The sequence below is a fragment of the Bos taurus genome, chromosome 12 (assembly GCF_002263795.3).
Source record: "Bos taurus isolate L1 Dominette 01449 registration number 42190680 breed Hereford chromosome 12, ARS-UCD2.0, whole genome shotgun sequence".
In the NCBI taxonomy this organism is placed as follows: Eukaryota; Metazoa; Chordata; class Mammalia; order Artiodactyla; family Bovidae; genus Bos; species Bos taurus.
In genome coordinates this window covers 85,518,344-85,538,114 of record NC_037339.1, presented here as the reverse complement: position 1 = coordinate 85,538,114, position 19,771 = coordinate 85,518,344, and the positions used below count along the sequence as shown (strand labels likewise).

The 19,771-nt window shown below is 55.5% G+C and overlaps 1 protein-coding gene across 11 annotated transcripts in view; it reads right to left on the bottom strand.

Annotated features, from left to right (window-relative positions):
- Positions 1-428: 428 nt before the first annotated feature.
- ARHGEF7 (Rho guanine nucleotide exchange factor 7) overlaps positions 429-19,771 on the bottom strand; it is a 102,613-nt gene continuing 83,270 nt past the window's right edge. For 5 of the 11 annotated variants that reach the window (XM_024999877.2, XM_024999882.2, XM_005214007.5 and 2 more), the window contains 8 exons: positions 19,592-19,731; positions 17,427-17,651; positions 15,695-15,788; positions 13,986-14,075; positions 11,303-11,479; positions 3,803-3,902; positions 3,558-3,612; positions 429-2,719 (listed from right to left, as the gene is read on the bottom strand). In XM_024999877.2, coding sequence (XP_024855645.1) covers positions 2,597-2,719; positions 3,558-3,612; positions 3,803-3,902; positions 11,303-11,479; positions 13,986-14,075; positions 15,695-15,788; positions 17,427-17,651; positions 19,592-19,731 — 1,004 coding nt within the window. In that variant the 3' untranslated portion in view covers positions 429-2,596. Of the gene's footprint in view, positions 2,720-3,557; positions 3,613-3,802; positions 3,903-8,656; positions 11,480-13,985; positions 14,076-15,694; positions 15,789-17,426; positions 17,652-19,591; positions 19,732-19,771 lie in introns of those variants that run through there. The other 6 variants (XM_024999879.2, XM_024999884.2, XM_015473939.3 and 3 more) reach the window with 4 other exon arrangements.

The window sequence follows — 19,771 nt, the reverse complement described above, 5'->3', positions numbered from 1 at the left end:
TCATGGGTGCTAAATCGCTTCAGTCGTATCCGACTCTGTGACCCCATGGACCATACCCACCAGGCTCCTCTGTCCACGGGACTCTCCAAGCAAGAGCACTGGAGTGGGCTGCCGTGCCCTCCTCCAGGGGACCTCCCCGACCCGCGGATGGAGCCTCCATCTCTTTCGTCTCCTGCATCGGCAGGCAGGTTCTTTACCCCCAGTGCCACCTGGGAAGCCCTTTTCCCAGACTTTGTTTTCTAACTTATCTTCAAATATTCCCAAACTCTAGATTTTAAAACATAAATGTGATATTTTCCAGCATCAAAAATTCACACCAGAATTTTAAAATACAAAAAAAAAACCAACCAAACAAACAAATCCAGAAGGATAAAGGTAACACACACACATGCAAAAAAAAAAAAAAAAAAAAACCACAGCCAATGAAGTGATGTGTTTGTAACATAAGAAAAATAGTCAGTTTAATAATAATTACAACAGAGCGTGAGTAGTCAAGACCAGGACACCGGGGGTCGTTCGTGGACCACCCCCACGGCTGTGAAAGGGGGCCCTGCGCGTCCTACGGAAACACGGGTGCGGGCACCGGGGCCCGTGGGGAGTCCGCGAGGATAGCTCAACCTGCTGCAGAGCACGCCTCCACAACAGCTCTGGTCCGTCCCCTCCCGCCCGGGCAAGGACGTGGCTCCGTCTCCTCGTCCGTGGAAGGTGGGGCAGAGGCGACTCCAGCAGGCAGACGGCCCCTTCCTGACGTCCCCTGGGACCCCGAGCTCCTCGAGGGTACCCCAAGACACGGGGGCAGTCCACTGACAACAGGGCAGGTCTGTAGGAAGAACTGCTCAGATGCATCGTCTCTGCTCCCTAGAAAGCTTAGTAAAAACCCTGGGGCCCGGGAAGGATGCGTCACACAAGCATGTCAACGGCCACCCCTCGGGAGGAGGGCTGAGAACACATGTGTGCCCCCTCGAGGCTCAAGTCAGCAGTTAAGGCAGGTTCTGCGGGCGCCCCGTCGGGCTGAGGGCGGCGGCACCACCCGCAGCAAGCGCTGGAGAGTCAGGTGAGGACGTGGTTCCTGAGTGAGAATTCGCTTGAGACAGCAAACTCCAGCACACGCGATCGGATTGTTTCCCACCACGAGGTCTCACGCCTCACCAGAGAGCCTGCTTTGAGAACGGGGCTCACCAAACACTCCCAGGGCCACCTTCCCCAGCCCTGCCGCTAACCAAGAAAACAAAACGCAAGCACAGGCAGCCGGCAGCTCCCGTTACAAGGTCAAGGCCGTCAAGGCCCCAGCCTCCCCCGAGCAGGGGAGGCTGAGGGCGGGGCCGAGGCGGACCGGGCGCCCAGATGAGCAGCTGCTCCGGCTCAGGGGCGTCCGGCCGACGCAGACACAGGAGCGCACGTCACAGTCGCGTCTGATGCCACACAGGCATTTCTGAGACGCCCCTGATCCAGGGGCTGGGGCTTGGGCTTTTAGGGACACGACACTTGTCCTCTCCAAGTTCATCTCACTTTACAAATGACCTCTTCAGAAGAGCGGGGCGGAGGAGCAGGTCCCGTGAACTGGCTGGACCCCGGGCGGGGCTCTAGGCACGAGGACTGGGCCCCTCCTATGGGCCCTGGCCATCTGGACTTGGCGTGGGGGGCCTGGTCTTGACCCCCACTCCTTGGGGAGTCTCGCGTGTTCTATTGCTTGATTTGTGCATAAACAGTTCAGACACTGCCTCCTCAGTGAGCACGGAAGGCCTGCCCGTGCCCGACGGGAAGACAGGTTTTGGGGTCAGAGTGGCCTCACGCAGAGAGGCCACCTGCGCCCAGCAGTGCGTCCTCACGGGCTGCAGCAACGTGCAATAAATAACACACTTTATTTACAGGCTTCAGGGAGCTGCTCCTTCTGGGAGGACGGGACCATGCACCTGGCCCAGTTACCAGGCCAGCCCCAGCCAGGCACCCTCCGCCATGCACGTGCTCACACGAGGTGGGCGTACACACAGCTGTCACGGGGCCCAGGGGCAGCAGACGTGGTTCCCGGGTTCGGGGCTGAGGCCAGGCCCCGGGTTCAGCCCCAGTGCTGCACGTGGACTGCGACCCCGCTCGACCGGGAGCCTGGAGGGTAGACGGGGCCCCTGCAGGTCTAAGCAGGTGAGCCACAGGCAGACACAGCGGGCGGTGTTTCTGGAGCACCGCAGCCCAGCAGGCACCCCCAGAAACACCTATGTGTCTGCAGCCTATGGTCCCCACGAGCGGTGAGCCCCAGGGCACGGGAGCAGAGAGGTTGAGTGCAAAGGGCCTGCGGCCCAGCAGTCAGCCCAGACGGAACCACCTCTCTGCGTTCAGAACGGGGCATTTACAGGGAACGCACACCTAACATTGACACGTGTTCACTCGGAGCCCGCAAGTCCAGACACCGTCACCGCGCTTACTGCAGAACGAGGTGCTGGGTGTGGGGGGGACGTGGTCTGGGCTCGGCCTGGAGCTCACGGCCGCCTGGCTGCAGTCTCCACGCACGGCCCCGCCCGCAGCCTGAGCGTCAGGGGCGGGGGTCGAGGGGCTCCGGCTCAGTCTCGGAACCGGTCTTAACGAAGCACCAGGACGCCCCTCAGAGGTTCGTCTCATCCCAAGCAGGGTCGTTCATGTTCTTGAGAACCTTCCTCACCAGCTTCTCCAGGTCTTTGCGGGCTCTCTGCTCCTCCTCCAGAGACTTCTTCATCTTCTTGTTGTCCTGCGGGTGAAGCAGACCGTAGGAGGTTAACCGCCATTGGCACCAAAAGGGACCCCTCCCCAAGGAGATGGGGCCCTGCTGAAGGAGCCCGCCCTGCACCACGGCCAGGGGCATGGCTGATGGGGCCCCCAAGGGTCTCAGACGCAGGGCAGGTCCTGGCAGATGGAGCAGGCCTGGCGCTCCGCTTACCACTGTGAACCAGAGAATCTACAGAACAGAGCGCGAGAGCGGCCGCAAGGAACGAGGCAGGGCTCAAGTCCCTCCCACTCTCCCACGCCCGCGACAGTCTCCACGGCACCAAGAAGGGGGCACAGAGCCCGGTGAGTCAGGGGCCCCGTCACCCCCACCACGGCCAATGCCAGCGCGGCCCCTGGGCGGGCAGAATGGCAGGCAGCCGGCCGGGGGCAGCTCTGGGTGCATGGCCGGTCCCCTGCCGTCCGTCCAGCCCGGGCCGGCCGCGAGCTGAGTCTCGCACACAGAAGCCACTGGCACAAACAATGCCGCTCACACACGCCTGCTTGGCGAGGCAGCCTAGTCTAACCGGCTTTTTGACGGGTCTTCTCAAGAACCTGGACCATGCTCCACCTGGTGACAGAGAACAGTCTCTGCTGGCACCTAACACCAGGGCAGTGGAGAGAATGCTTAACAAGTCGCCTTAAAGACGCACGTCCTGTCGCTCAGGTTCCCAGACCCCCTGCTGATCTGCTGCTGAGACCCAGTCCCCGGGAGGAGGCTCCCGTGCTGGCCTCATGGTACTCGTGCACAGCTGGCTTCAGGTCTAACGCTGTGGTTTCCTCGTCGGCCCCGTTAAAATGATTACAGATAGATGGCAACGCACCTGTCGTAGCTCCTGGACTTCATCTTTTAGTGCGTACACAGTGTCGACGAGACTCCTAGACAGAGAGGGGGCACCCTGAGCGAGGGTTGCGAGCACCCTACTTCGTCCCGCGCCCGCCGCCCGCCCTCCTCGGCCCGCACACCTGGGCCCAGCTCCAGCAAGGCCCGATGCCACGCACGGGGTATGGACCTCAGCCAGGAAGCCCTCCCGCCACAGACACTTTAAAACACTGAGACACAGCTTACTTTTCTTCTATCACTGTCTGACCATTACTTTTAGTCTCTTCAACTATAATTTTCTCTTCTTCTGGAAGCAAAACTTGCGGAGCAGATTCTTTGCGTGAACCTGTCATCGTTAAAAAAAAAAAAAAAAAAGAAACCCACAGGTAAATACCACGGCAGAACTAAAAGAACTTGACTATACAACACTACTTGATTATTAATATTAAATTCCAGGTGTTAATTCCAGTATGTTAAGAAATACATACTCTAGATAAAATGGGGATGGGTAACCTTTACCAACTTCCTCTCCCTCTGTAGACTGAAGCCAAGCCTTTTCAAGCCCCATAGCACGACAGGGCAAAGAAAAGGTTAGCGGGTTTTTTTTTGTTTTTTGATGTTTTTTTGCAATTTATTGAGCTTCAGTTTTTGGATCTGGATTATGGATGGTTTAAAAATTTTCAACACGTAGTAAAGTTGAAGATTCTGACCATATTGACTTGGGCATTTTGGAGGAAATAAACTACTGGGGGATATTCAAATCAATCAAATTTTGTGCCATTTTTTCCAAGAATCTTAGGAAGAACCATCAGATCACGCAGAAGACATATTCCTATATTTATCAAATCAGTGAACTGGTCCTTAAAACATTTAACTCCAGAGCAACAGCTAAAAGTGTTATATAGCACATGGTTAAGAAAAAGGTTATTACTGATCTTATGAAAACTGTATTTACATTCCCTGGAATATAAGCATTTTTCCACCAAAAGGAGGAACACTGTTTACAATATTAGAGGAATATTTATGTCATTTAACCAAGACCCAGCACAAAAGCTTACCCAGGACAGTGGCCAGAGAAACCATTACTGCAAAACAGGCTCTTCAGAAATTAACGAGACTCAAACCTCATTTAAGGGTGCAGGGAAGAAAACCACCTTTCTAAAGTTACACAACACTGACGTGCACCATTCCGCGTTTTGAAAATGACGTCAGATGCACATCCAAGGCAGGACGCAACCCACCGTGGCCCCTGCTGGTGGTCACTGTGATAAACGCAGCTTTCTCGCCAATACCATCCACCTGGCTGTTTGGTGCACACGCTTTAACCACGGAGACGGCGCTTCGGCGCGCCCGACCTCGTCTTCCCTGCTTGACCCTCTGTTCGCCTTCCCAAAGGTCCGTCACACTGGACGAGGGCCCCAGGCATCCTCACGTGGCGGGAGCGTTCGGTACAACACATGCTTTCAGGATGGGACTTAACGGTCCACCAGCATCTCATCTACCGCAAGCTCTCCCTCCTCTGAAAGAACAGGGCTCATGGCGGCTGTCGACGCTGCTGACACGGGGCTCCCACGACGCTCCTGACGTGGGGACCAAGCGCCCCCTTCACTCCTGGGGAGGCCAGCGACAGGGAGGAGGGTCTGGTTCACTGGGCCGGGTGCCCCCGCTGGCTGCCGTGTGGGCGTCTACAAAGCCCGGCTCCAGCCCCGTCCTGCAGACAGGAAGGCCAAGCTAAACCACAGCGTCTGGCCTGAGAGGGAGGAGGCCACCCGGCCCGGGGAGGGACAGCACCACTTTACAGCGCCAACGTCGGGACGGAGAGTCTCCTACACCAGCCAAGGCACGGCGTCTACATGGCCTAGGACGTCGGTGTTATAACCACGGGGACTGCTCGGAACCCTGCCACGGCCGGAAGGAGCTCCTGTGCCACAGCACGTCTGTATGTGAACTTGTCAGCTGCTGTTCAAGACGACCCTCCACTAGTGACTCTGTGCTCACACCGAGACGCGGGTCCCGCAGTGACGGCTCCAAGGGAGGGTGGGGGCGGGCAGCGCCCAGCTCACACCCCGCCCGGCACAGCGACCGGCCTGCAGGCTTTTCAGGTCCTCCAAGCCCTGGGCCCGGGGAGGGACACGTCCTGAAAGGCTTTGTCCTGCTGACGGCGATGACCGGCTCCAGGGGCCTTGTGCGGGGCTGCGGCCACGCTGTCTTCCGGGCCTTTCTCAGCACACACTTCTGGGATGTCTGGGCCACGTGCAGAAGTACTGCTTAGGGAGGAAACGCACACGGGAAACAGGACTGAGGCACAGAGGCCGCTGGGTTAAGACTCTGAAGGGCCAGGTGCCCGGACTTCCGACACCAACGCCAGCGTTGGTCATGCTCCTGCTGGGAGGAGGGAGAGCGTGCGATTTACCCTGAAAACAGGCAAGTATTCCTAAGGACTCTGCTGTGTGGACCACACGTCAGGGAGCAAAGGGCTCCGCTTGGTTTCCCTGTAAACAGAAGCAGGTGGGTGACCTGGGACCCCGGCGCCCCCGGGGGTCCCCACTGTTACCTGCTCTGCCCCGGAAGCTGTGTGCCGCAGTCGGGCCAAGGGCCACTAGGGTGGGCCGGTCACGGGCAGCCTGTAACACGTTTCTTCACCAGAACTAGCTAATGAGACAACAGGCTGAACGTGTTTTCTCATGTAAGTGCTTTAGGAAGATTAAATTCTATGTTTCTCAATTATTTTTCCACCTTCTAGCTTCGAAGCCTAGGCAACCTATTTACATTGCGCGTTGGCAGCAATGAAGTCTTCCAATGATACGCAGAACAGGAGCGCGGTGGAGGGGGCGGCGGTGTCCACTCTGAGGAGCAGGGCTGTGCAGGGGCTGGGGCTGCGGGCCTCGGGAAACTCCAGCCTGACACCGAAGCTCGGAGCCTCAACTCCATCAGCCGCAAAAAGAGAGCAAGGCCCACCGCCTCCACAGAGGCCACTTTGACAGCTATCTTCTGCCAGATGACTTCGTAACCACACCCTCCACGATGTGAGGTGACTGTGAGACCTGATCCAAGAGCTGCACGTGCAAGAAGGACCCCGTTCGCATTTCGGCAAATGCACTGAAAGCGCGCGAGAGCGGGAGAAGGCTACGTGACGGACAGGAGTGTCAGTGGCTGGGTTCCTGAAACACACCGACATGAGAAGGCCACTGAGGCCGTGCGTGGTGCGCCAGGAGGCTTGTGCGTGGAGATTACCCCTCAGCCTGCACGGAGCTCCACGGGCTGCCTAGTTTGAACATACTCTTGTGAAACAACTGAAAAAAAATTGCAAGTCTTTCAGCAAAACAACAAAAGAATATTCTCCAGCCAAGCTTTTAAGTGAGTCAACTGTTTCTACAAGAACAAAGCTCTAGAAAGTAGGCAGATTTAACAAGCTTTCTCCAAGATCAGTTCAGTATGTTTAAAGGCATCACAGCAAATCTCTGAATTAGTTAGGCTGGAAAAAGAATTCCATGGCAGAGCCTTCAGAGATGGCTGCCACTGTGAAAGCCCCCACTGGGGGCTGAGCCACAGGAGCGTGTGCTCACGGAGGCTGAGACACAGGAGCGTGTGCTCCCGGAGGCGCCAGCACACAGGGCCTGTGTCTCCCCAACTCTGTGCTCAACACAGGCTCTGTGTTTCCAGGAGACCACCAGGATTCTGCAGCGCCTCACTGTGGAAGATGCTGAAAGCTGTAGCCACTTCCTGGAGGTTCACAGTGCTTAAGATTTCCAGCAAAAATACCCATTTAACCTGAATTCAGCACTCCCTAAATCTGAGTGCTGAATACTTCCTCCATCATCAAGAGGAACATTTTGCAGCTTTCTGGCTAACATTCTGAGGAGTGTGAGCCAGCACACGACCCTGCACGTGTCTGTGAGTACACACACACGCACTGCGTGGATTTGCTGTGGCTCAGCACAGGGGTCTTTCCTCAGGGCAAACCCGGCCGACGCCGGCCGACAAGCATTGCCGCCAGCAGGGGTCGCTCTGCGCCCTCAGCTGGGGGTGGAGCAGGCGCTGGGGACCCGAGAACTCCCTGGGACGGGTGACCTGGAAGCTGGAGACCCACTGAGCACCTGTCCCGAGTTTGTCACAGGTCCCCAGGGGGCCGTGGAGCTCAGCTTGAGAACACAGACGGGTGCAGCACCCCACCTCGTGGACAGAGGGCTTGCCCGGACAGCAAGCAGAGGGCCTTGACCCGGGCGCTGTCATGGCTGGCAGGCCACCCCCGGTGGCACCCCCGATGGCCTGCAGTTCCAAACCCAGGGGCTGCGTTGTGCACGTGGGTCCGGGCTGGGGGTCGGCTGCCTGGAGACCCTGAAGACCGTGGAGGGTCTTTCAGAAGCAAGCGTCCGCTTCTCTGGCCAGGGGTGGAGTACCTTTACAGCACGGTTCACATGACTTCTTATAACTCACAGAAACCGAAGTAACTTTCAGCATAAGACAAAATGCGAACATTTAAAAAATTCTACTTAGTAAGATCTCTCCATCAGGCCACTCTGTTATTTCTGGCTGTGATAAGGTTCCAATTCGTTTTTCTCAGGAAAACACAAAAGAAAAACACAAGGCCCCCTTCAGAGAAGGATGCACACCCATGCACCATCTGCACCCTGGCCTGTCCCAGACCTGCCACAGGCAGTTCTTTCCCCCCTGTCCTGCTTTTCCTGGTCAGCTGGACATGCACTCTACAAATAAAAACTTAAAACCTGAGACCTTAGTCTACGGAAAAAAAACACTGAAGGGTGGGCTTTTTTCCATTTATGCGCACCCCTGACTCCACCAAAAGAGACGAAAGAGAGAACTCTTCTTTCTGAAGACAAACCTCCCAGTGAGCGAAAATTTCTTTAAGAAAAGAATTAGAGGGAAATAGATGACATAAATATGAGAAGAGTCGTCGTGCATCATCTAAAACATTTTTACCCTGAGAAAGTGCAGGCTTTGCCACCGAGGCAGGTACGAGGCGAGCACCGCCCCGCCGTCCTGCGGAACATGCTAGTTCCAAACAGCCAAACCACAGTAAACTGCAAATCCTGCTCCCCGACCCCAACCCCCCCATGTAACAGATATTAAAAGCCAGAGGCTAGCAAATGCAAAATTTATTTCAACTGTACATAACAGACGTTTCTTTTTGAATATAAAACAAACACTTCGTTGCCATATGCAGCCACAAACAGGAGTATGCATACTGTACAATGAACACTCAGGTACACGTCCGACTGGGTCCAGCGCGGCAGGCGCCCACGGAGAGCGGCCCTCCCGCTCACAGAGTGAGCACAGCACGCAGACTCTCTCCAAGGTCTTCACCGCTATACACACCCCTGTGTTTTGGCAGTTTTACGCAGAACACATGATACAGCTCATAGACCCGTGGCATCAGTTCAGTGGGAACACCATTTGAGCCGCTGGCCAAGGGTCTGGGAATGGCTTAAACCTACCTTCTAGCTCAGATTCTTCCCCCTTTCGTTATAATACTAACTGTACACAGAGATATTACAGAATGGCAGAAACACAGGTACTGGTTCAGCACGACTAAAGTTCCGCAAAAGTGGAAACACTGGCCATGGCACTCCTTCGCCTCAGCCCCGTGAGAATGGCTTTCAAGCCAGTGGTACGAACACTTCCAACTACGTCACAAGGGCAAATGGTGCCAGACTTCAGAATAAACCCAGACAGACAGACAGCCAGGTGGTCATTCTGTAGTGATCTTAGTTAGAATCAACAGAAAATCATTGTCAAAATGGCTTTAATTGGCACAAAGAGGAATTATGGGAAATAGGAAAACTTTGGTGTTTGGAACATCAATGTCAGGACAACCCATTTGGCGTTCAAGAGAAACCCAGGCGCACAGAGCACACAGCCTGCAAACCCGCGTGCTCCGAGCCCGGCCCGCCCCACTCACAGGCTCTGAGCAGAGAGAAGACCTGCACTGTGAGCGTCTGGAGAGCTGTGACATCGCCTGATGTGACGTGCAGGAAAACAGGCGCTTCTGAGTTCACTGCACGACACAAAGCATGTGAGCCTCGCGGTGACCGTACTTCTCCCATAACTCCATTTGCTACTTGGCTGAAGGTATATAATCTCCTCTTTCCCACAGATGAATACTGGGCTCCGACTAATTCTAAAAGTCTGCTCCTCAACTTTCTTATTTACACTAACTGATACAAAAATATGAACTCTCCAGGTGGCCTAAGCAGTTCAGTAGACACTCGGGGCCAGACGGACGTGTGCGACTCCTGGTTTTCCTAACGAGCCCCTGCCTGTGGCACTGGCCCTCCAGCACAGCCCCTGCCGGGACCCCGGGAGGGCCGCAGGGACCAGCACCGTGCACAGGGGACCAGCTGCCCGGGCATGGGGCACGGGGCACAGGGCACCGGCTCACGGCCACTCCGTGCAAACAAGATGGGAACCCTGCACACCTGGTGCCGGCAGAGGCGGGCGCTGAGGGCACAGCGCCACAGCCGCCCCACGGGGAAGTGGCGCCACCCCCACTGTCGCGGCATCTTGCTTTCCGAGGCTGGCTTCGGGCGTCCCTAACGCACAGCTGAGTGTGAGGGGAGGGGCCTCACCCTCCCGCCCAGCGTGGACCACGTGTGCCCTGGTGCCACAAGCGCGTGCCATGGGGCACAGTCAGTTTTTCGTGAAGCAGGAACCAATCCAAGGGAGGGCAGTGAGAAGCTCCCACAACAAACCCCAGGGAAGCAGGGGCACCCCCAGATCTGAGATATTCTCATAAGCGTGCTACACGGCACCTTGGTAAACTCCTGGGGACTCGCATCGCCCTGACAACCGAGAGTGAGGGCCATGTTCCACTGGGGCTGTGAAGGGAGTGTCCCTGCATCTGAAAACAAGCAAGTGTGCCCAGAGGCCGCGGGCTCGGACCTGGGAGTCAGGGCGGCCAGGCTTCTTGGGTACGTACACAGCCTGACCTACGCGCTCGGAGGCTGGACTCCCGCCCTGCACTTCAGGGGCACCGGCTTGCCAAGTGCCTTCTAAGAGAAACTCCTCCAACTAACAGAAGCCTGGGGGGTGACGTGCAGGAGTCTGGCCTGCGGGGAAGTGGGGCCCGGAGCTGGCCGTCTGCGGGGTGTGGACGTGCCCCTCGCGCGCCTGTGCAGGCCCGGAGCTCACACCCGCCGCGCTGACGGAGGCTCCTCCCGGGCACCCAGGGCAGCCGAGCACTCGGCCGTCCGGTCTGGACTCAGCTCTGGAGACAGGGCTCTTCTCGTCTCTCCACAACTACTGGGCCGCCGCGTCCCGCACACACAATTACGGCCCTGTACGGAGGCCAGAGTCTCCTCCACGTCGCTGGCACTTAGAGCACAAGCCTGTGTGGTTTCAGTATAAAATACAAAAGCGTTCATACAGCTGTACCTAAAAAGAAACAAGACAGTCGCTACACTGAGAATAAAAACCCTAACCATATCACGTGGAGCTGTGAGACCTCCGCTGCCCGTGGACAGAGGACCCTCGGTGTTGCTGTGTGCACACACCACTGCTTTCAACAGTCAGTCGCTTGAGTGGACACTCCACGTGGCCAGTAAGCCCCACAAAGTACAATGGGAAATATCAGAAACGCTCCCCAAAGTTGTTAAAATATCACATAAAAGAGACAAGAAACAGCAAGAAAACATCTAAGAAAAGCAGGCTGCGGTACAACAAGCATCGTTAAGAAAAGCTGAGAAGTGCGTTAGTTCTGGTGAGAGATATATGAGCAACAGCTCTTACGAGATGTAGAACCCATCCTGTAACTATGGGCTGTCCATATACTGTCATAGTCAGAGTCTTCCGAGAAGTCTGAAGGCTCCACACGGGAGAGGCTGCTGCGACGACCCAAGGAGTCTAGACTTGACTGGTCGTCGTCAGCCAAGACGTGATTATGCATCAGGTCAGTGCCTTGCCATGCTAAGACGGGTGGGGGTGGGGGGGACGGGGAGGAGGGGCAGGCAGAGGAGGGGCGAGCAGGAAGACGGCAGGAAGAGCCACAACCAAAACATGGAACAAACGCAAAAGGAGACGGGAAGAGAAGGGAGAGAGAAAAGAGCGTTAGAACACGGCAGCAACACGCGCGTCTCCTGATTTACGGCTGGGTTTCATCTACTGACTTACTCATTAGCACCGCCCTTAGAACACAGCTAGGCTGATGATTATTTAAATAATCCTATATCACGATACCATTTCCAAACTGCTCCTTTTTAAGCTTACTGCTATTAGGCCCTCATTTATGAAATCTTTTACGAATTAAGCCCACAATCACAAGAAAATTCTAAAGACATTTGAAAAATAACCAATTCCGCTGCGCATTAAATTAACAAATAGTCTCATTTAGGACACTATTTTAAAAGTAAAGTGGTTAACGTGCATATACTGAATGCAAAACACTTCCCCAGGATTCTGACTCACTTCTTCAGCCAGACTAGAAACCACCTCAACAATGGGGGTCTAAACTTACCTTGTGCAACTTTAACGACTGCGAGAACTTCGGACAGAGACGGTCTGACACGGGCCAGGGCCCCGCCCCTGCTCCCCCACCCTGCAGAGCACGCAGGCCCAGCCGGGAGTGCCCACCCACACGCATCCAGGGCAGTGGTCGCGCGGGAAGACACGTCTGGCCGGACGCCATCAACCCTCATGCTGACCATCCCCCTGACGCGAGGGGAGCCGCGAGCGGCGGGCCCGGCCGGGAGGGCGGCAGTGACACTGAGGCCACGTGGGCGACGCGGGCGTCCAGCAGCCAGGCGCGCTGCACCCAACTGAGCCAAGGCGGGGTGCGCACGTCCATGATCTCTGCTCCACGGGGACAGAGCCGCCCTGCATGCCAGGCCCCAGGCTCTGCAGCGCACCACCCAGCCGGCACGAAGGACACAACTCCCGAGCCCCCTGTTCCTGACAACCCTGAATGAAGGCCAGTCCCGGGCCTCAGGGCGGTTAGGCCGTAACATCAACTAAAATCAAAAACCACTGTGCTGGCCAACGTCCAGTGCTCTGCCCGCACGGCAGAAGTGGACACACAGGCAACGTGGCGGGACCTACACACGCCAGGGCCCTGTCCCCGGGGGCAGAACGAGGCCCACACGAACACACAAAGCTCACACCACTAGGCCCGTGCACCTGAGATGGCCAAGCTAAAGCTGCACTTCATACAGCTGATGTGGAGATGAGTAATTTTTAAAAAATCTCAAACTCAAAACCCAAAAAACTACAGGCACAAACAGCCTATCACCCAAAATACAGTCTCAAATAGGAAGCCGTCCTGTCCTCAGGGACGACGGTCTGCACTCACAGACTCCAGCCCTGTCACCTGCAGACTCCCTTCACACGCACACCCTGCTCTTCCTCACCTGCTCTGGGCACTGGTCACTACGGACAGGCGTTCTCACCAGACGGGGTGCAGAACAGACGTCCCAACATCACCGGCAGGACGTGGAAACTACGAGCCAGAAGGAAGGTTCCGGATCATCTGCAGCTGTACCAGGGGCTAATCCTGGTGGCCCTAGCCTCAGGCCTGCAGTCACGTTGAACAAAAGCTAAGTTAAAGCACCCGGCAGCTCCTTTTTCCACATCTTCTTTTCTTTCCAGCGTTTTTTTTTTACAACAGACGTGACACCGCTCGGAACCACCAGCTTACAGCGCAGGCGGCACAAATGAGATGGCGAGCGATTCACGAGTCGGGACGGAGATGGGACCAGAAACACGACGTCTGATAAAGGCCGGCCTTCACGCCGGGATCCGCGACGTCCAGTCCGAGGCGGGGAGCTCAGCCCCTTCTCCTCCTGAACAGACCACACCTGACTATATCCACCCTGCACTCCAACTCTCAAATGCTCAGGAATTTGGGGAAAAAAAAAATCCACTTTTTTCCTGTTCACACAACAGATTAAGATTTTTTCACATAAGACATTATAAATAAAATGCAGGTACACTGAGAGGTACTGAAATTTACCCAGTAAACTCACTGGTGTCTACAGCAAAAATTCTAAATGCAATCATTGGGGGGGGGGGGGGGGGCGGTGAGTTGCTATTAAAAAACAGAAACAAAAACAACTCTTACTCTAGGCTTGTGTTTTTGACAATAACTCTAAGAAACTCTTCCTTCAAACCACCTACACACCAGTGGTTTAGGCAGCTTGACCAACCGAGCTGAGCGCGCGTCGCAGTGCCCATCACAGCCGTCCTCTCCAGGCCCCAGAACTTCCACACCTGGCAGCTCCCTCCACGCCAAGGTTCCCCAGCGGGGCTGTTGTCACTGACCACTCAGACCCCTTCTCACGACTGAGGGACGCGGGCCAGGCCGCAGAAGCAGCCTCGCTAGGGGTCACGCCGAGAGCCTGCACAGCTGCAGCCGTGTCCTTCGGGGCGAGATCTTAGCACAACGAAGCAGCAGCGCGGCGGTGGGCTCCGCGGCACTTACTTGAGTTGAGCGTCTGCCGCGTCTTGGCGCTGGTGCAGTAAGCCTCGATGACCTTCAGGATCTGGGCATCCTCCTCCAGCGCAGCCGTGCCTGCGAGGGACACATGGCCGTCACCGCCCAGTCACCAGCACAGCCAGGCCAGCCACTCCGCCAGCAGTGCTAACTGACGGCCCCTCCTGTGGACTTGCCGCCAGATAAACTCCAGTACTTTGGCCACCTCATGTAAAGACTTGACTCATTGGAAAAGACTCTGATGCTGGGAGGGACTAGGGGCAGGAGGAGAAGGGGACGACAGAGGATGAGATGGCCGGATGGCATCACTGACTCGATGGACGTGAGTCTCAGTGAACTCCGGGAGTTGGTGATGGACAGGGAGACCTGGCGTGCTGCGATTCATGGAGTCGCAAAGAGTCGGACACAACTGAGTGACTGATCTGAACTGAAACATTTCTCGATATTCACAGAATATTTATATTCCAAAGGACGTTTACTTCTATGTACTTTTTATCTACAGCATATCTGGCAAAGAGCTAATATCCAAACATATACACACACACACACACACACACACACACACACACATATATACACAGGTATATATATGTCTGTGTGTGTGTATGTATGTACACTTATACATATGTATTGTCTTACTAATCCATAGGAAAAAGAGTATCCACCCCCCCATCCTGAACATGAAAAAAGAAGCAGAAACAATTCATAAGAGATCACAGAAAGAAAAATGTTCGTCACCAAGAAAAGAAGTGAAAATTAAAACCAGGGATGGTGTTTTCACGTATCGCCTGAGAAAATCAGAAACCATGATTCTCCGTGTGGATGCAGATATCAGAAGGAGCTTCCTGCACCCACACGCGGGACGCAGTGAAGACAGGACAGCCCCTGAAAGGCCATTCGACCCTATTTACAAGCACTTCCCTGAGCCACAGATTCCCACCAGAGAGTTAATCTGGGAAATTCACAGAGTGTAGCCCAAAGAGTGCAGGCATGGCTCCAGAGCTTGGCCTGAGCTGGGGCCCCTCCAGACTGGCCTCACCTACACCCGGAGGCCACCTGGTGGAGGACAGAGCCTGCGGAGCAGCAGCGTCTGACGCTGCTGGTACCAGGCTGCCCTCACACCCCGCGTGCTTCATACAGCTGTATGGTTAAATTCTGCTATTGTTCTAAATTTTTCTATATTTTCTAGAATATTAGATATATATTCTTAAAGGCTCAACTAATTTTTAAAAGATGGGAAGAATGGAGGACTGAGCCACTTATAAGCTGTACCAAAAATGCTTGGACAGCATCTCATGATATTAAGATTGACACACGCAAGGAAGGCCAGGTGCTCCCTCCTAAGAGTCAGCGTCACACAGAGGGCTTAGGAGCCACCAAGAAACTGTCACCAACTGGACCAGTCGTTTAACAGGCTTCTGTGAGAACAATGTTTAACTCCCTGAAGGATCCGCTGGGAGTCAGTGTCCACGGCAGGGCACGCTCACGGGGGATGCTGCCAGCGCCGCTAATGCAGCCGGCACTGAGGGGGGCTGTGCTGCCCCGCTCTGACGTCCTCGAGAGCGGACCTGAGGCTGGGCACTGGCTCCCCTCTGTGGCTCTGGAAAGCCCTGCCCCCCACCCTCGAGGCCCCGCCTCCGCGCCCTCGTGGCCCCGCCTCCCACCCCGAAGCCAGGTGTGTCCTCGCAGGCACTCACTTTTTCTCAGCGCGAACTCCTCGTCCGAGGGCTTCCTCTCCGGCTTGCGCTTGGGCAGCAGCTTCTTCATGGTCTTGGGACTCTTGCTCAGGTCCTGGGGAAGGAGAGGAAAAGGCTGGCAGACCCTAGTCTGGAGTGCGGCACGGCCGCAGTGGAGGGGGAAGCCAGGAACACTCCAGCGACCGCCCCGCACACGCTGGCCGCGCTCTGCCAGCTGCGGAGCGCTGACATCCTGAGACACAGGCTCTGACGGCCCTCCTCCACCTGGACCCGCTGGGACGCCGGGACCACCCCCAGGGAGGCGCGGCAGCCGGCGGTGCGGGGAGGAGAGGGCAGCTGGCTGACACCTGGGCAGGGCGCCACGTGCGCTGCCCACTCTGGGGCAGACCCCCCCTGATGCAGCCAACCAGAAAGAAAGGAGGAAACCGTCGATTTCTAAATGAAAGGTGAGGGAAAACAGTTCCTTTAGGGACGGATCCGAAGCCTCGAGGGAGAAGAAAATGGAGCAGAATCAGCCCACGGGCAGCACTGGCGCCCCCCTCCGCCGGCAGAGCTATGTTCACAGCCCCAGCGTCCGTCCCTCCATCCACAAGACATCTGGACCCTCAGCGAGGCAGGAGGAACAGCAAGAACAAGCCCATGCGGCCGGCAAGGTTTTGACTGTCAAGCACATACTGAACACGAATGTCAGAAAGGCTAACTTCTGCATCACTGAGTCACATTCGCCGCTGGTGAACCTCCCGAGGCCAATCGGAGGCTGAGAACGGGACTAGGGCCATGGGAGGGATCAGGCTGACAAGCACCAAAAGAATAGCCTGTGTTCCAAAGGCATCTCTCCAAATCTCAAAGTGAAAAGTCCCCAAAGAAATGAATGCAGCCGGTGTCCTGGGGCACCGGGGGCGGAGGGAGGCCCGGAAGCACTGCCCGCAGGCGGCGCCGAGTGCCGGCCTTGCCCCAGGACCCCTGCACTGTGACCAGGCGGCCTGTGTGCTCAGCACACTGGACATGTCCACGGCCACACCCGCCAAGCGTCTCTCTCCTCTACCCTACTCCCCCTCCCCTGTAATGAACCCGCAGCAGGGCGTGGCCACACCCTGCAACACTCAGCTAGGCAATGAGGATGCCAAAATGGGCCACCAGGAAGATACATGTCCTAAAAACCAAAGTTCACTAGCAAAACCCATAAAGGATTAACTGTAACTTATGTTGTGCTCTTCTATGTACCTTAAAATTCCTCCAGCAAGGATGGAGGCAGGGTCTGCCCCAGGTCCTTCGGCAAATGACACCTCGTGGAGATGCAAACCCGCGCAAAGGTGCTTCACCAGGCTCACAAACCGGCCCCGCCCACCAAGCGCATTGTCCCACCCACCATGCTCACAGCCACACCCACATCCCCACCCCGCCCACCGCATGAGCCACACCCCCCCACTCATAGCCACATCCACACTCGAGTAACTGAACTCGGCTCACACTCGAGCTCGCATGTGTGATCACCACACTTGTCAACCGGCTTCCTCAAAGCGCAAACACTGCCCCGAGCCTGTCCCTCTCCCTCTGTGATGAGCACAGAGGGGACCCCAGCATGGGTCTCCCCAGGACTCCCAGGACCCTGGAGCACAGGAAGCGTAACTAAGGATTGAAGGCAGAACCTTCCATTCTGAAGAGGCTCATCGGCTCCACATCACAGACACAAACACGGGGCTGTCACATTTCCACACTCACTAGGGCTCACCTCCTTGTAGCAGAGGGCAGCCGAGGGCCGCAGGGGGGGTGCAGGTCGCAGGCAGCTCAGGCTCCAGGGCTTGGGGGTCTTCGGAGGCTCCAGGGGCCCCCAGTTGATGGTGGTGTGTGGAGTGCCATGGTGGGAGGGGTGGGGCAGCGTGTGGTAGGCGGGTGTCAGTGGCGCGGGCTTGCTGTCCGCATGCTTGCTGGACGGGGTGATGGAGTGGGAGGGGAGCTGCCGGGGACAGAGGGAGAGAGCACAGCGTGTTCACCGAGGACCCAAGGCCAGCCCAGCCCTCCCAGCACAGCAGCGCCCACTTGCTAGCGTGCATCCTGAACCTCTAGACGCTCGGGTTACTGGCCGCCAGGCCGAGCATCCCCCACACCCTGCATGAGGCCCGCTGAGCTCAGAGCAGGAAGCAGCAGGTCGCTGGGTCCAGACCCAGAAATCCATCAACCGCCTTTACTGTCATGCAGTCACATTTGCAAAAAAGGCATTTCATTTAACACAGGTATCAGGATTTTATAAAAGAATGGGCATTCTCTGCACTGGGAATGTGACTGGGGGAGGGTAATTATTACCTCACCAGCAAAAGTAGGGCCTAATCCCTGTTTTTGTTTAAACCTGGGACACAGTCAGGCCCATTCGTGTCAATGGTTGCTTTTATATTATAAAAGCAAAATACAATTGCAACAGAGACCGTACTGCTTAAAAACCAAAAAAATATTTACTGCCTTTTTGAAGAAAAATTTTAAATCCCTTGGGTAAAACATTTTCTCAGAAAAATCAGCTTTAATCAAGACAAAGTTACATAAATCTAATTTCTCAGAAGGACCTTATTAATGGGGTTTATACTCCTAGAAACTCCAAAAATATTTCATCACACTGACAAATAAGAAAATGTTAAACAATTCACAATTAGCCGGTGACCTCGAATTAACCCAAAACAATACGCTATGCTTAACAGGAGAAATAGTCAAGTTGTTCAAGGTCATTATTCAGAAGAAATGAATAATATTTGAAACACAGGCTTTAAAGGGGAGCCTGGGCTCAAGCTGAGGCCTGGGGCTCGAGGACAGAAGCAGTGGACTCTGCCATGACCACATAGCTGCCCTGGGACCAGAGAGGCCAGGGTCCCGGCACAGGGCTACCTGAAGTGGGACTTTACAGAGGTTAGTTTCAGGCTGTTAACCTGAGTGAGAAGGCACTCCCTTTTGATGTACACACATGTACACACCTATGCCCTCGGGATAAATTTAGTCCCGTGAAAGCTAAGCATCTCTAGCATACGTTTACAATATGGAAAAGTTGTCATGGCAAAACCATTCAAAATGATAGCTGAAGCCAATGAATAGTTTTTACCCCCAAACTGCTGAGAAATGGAGTAAGAAGCTGCACCGGTGATCAGTACACTATGCCATGGCCACAATCCCTGAGACGGTCCTTCAAGCCAAAGGACAGCAACCACAGGGTGAGCCACGTGGTAAAAGCCCCAGGAGAGACCCTCACAAGCCGGCCGTGCTGTGAGGTCCTACGTCATCATGAAGAGGGCCCCTCGTTCATCAGTACTCGCTGGGAAAGATGACAGGTGTTCAGATGACTCAATACCAGTATCTTAAACATGCAATACCAGTAAAGACTAGCTTTAAGCACTGACGCTTCAGTACTGATATATTTTGTAATGTTTAAGTATCTAAAAACTCGCAGACCTGCTGAAATTTTCTAAAAGTAGAAAATTCAGATTTCTTAAAATGATGAGTCAAAAATTACACTTTAATGCCTTCAGCATGAATCTGGTCCTTTTTGTCATAAGTATTGTTTGGTTTTCATTTTTGTTTTTGATGAAACATAATAAATGCAATTAAAATGCTCAGAAAAGCCCTCTGTGGGCCGGTGGTTCTCAGGGTTTTGATTGAGAGCCCCGAGGTTAGTGTTCACGGCCACCCTGGGCAGGGCCGCTGCCTAACCGGGTGCCACTGGGCGCCTAACCAGCGAGCCGTGTGCGTGCATGTGTGCGAACTCTCAGGAGGCAGATGGGCAGGCCTGGCTCACAAGTGGGTCCCTGTGAGACGGCCACAGCCCACGGGGGATGAGGACGCGTCTGCAGAGAGGCCTGAGGCCCAGCCACGCTCTCCTGGCCGGGGTCTGCGGGCGGGGCGGGGCGGGGCCCTTACGGTGTGTGACGGCACCGAGTGAGGCTTGCTGCTGGGGTTCCCCGCCGAGGCGGCCTTCGTCTGCTTCTGCAGGCGGTCCACCCACTCGTGGAGGTCCTGCTGGTTGCTGCAGGACACCAAGATCCGCTCGATCATGCTCCCTGGAAGAGAGAGACACTGGCTGGAGGCGGGGGAGGGGGC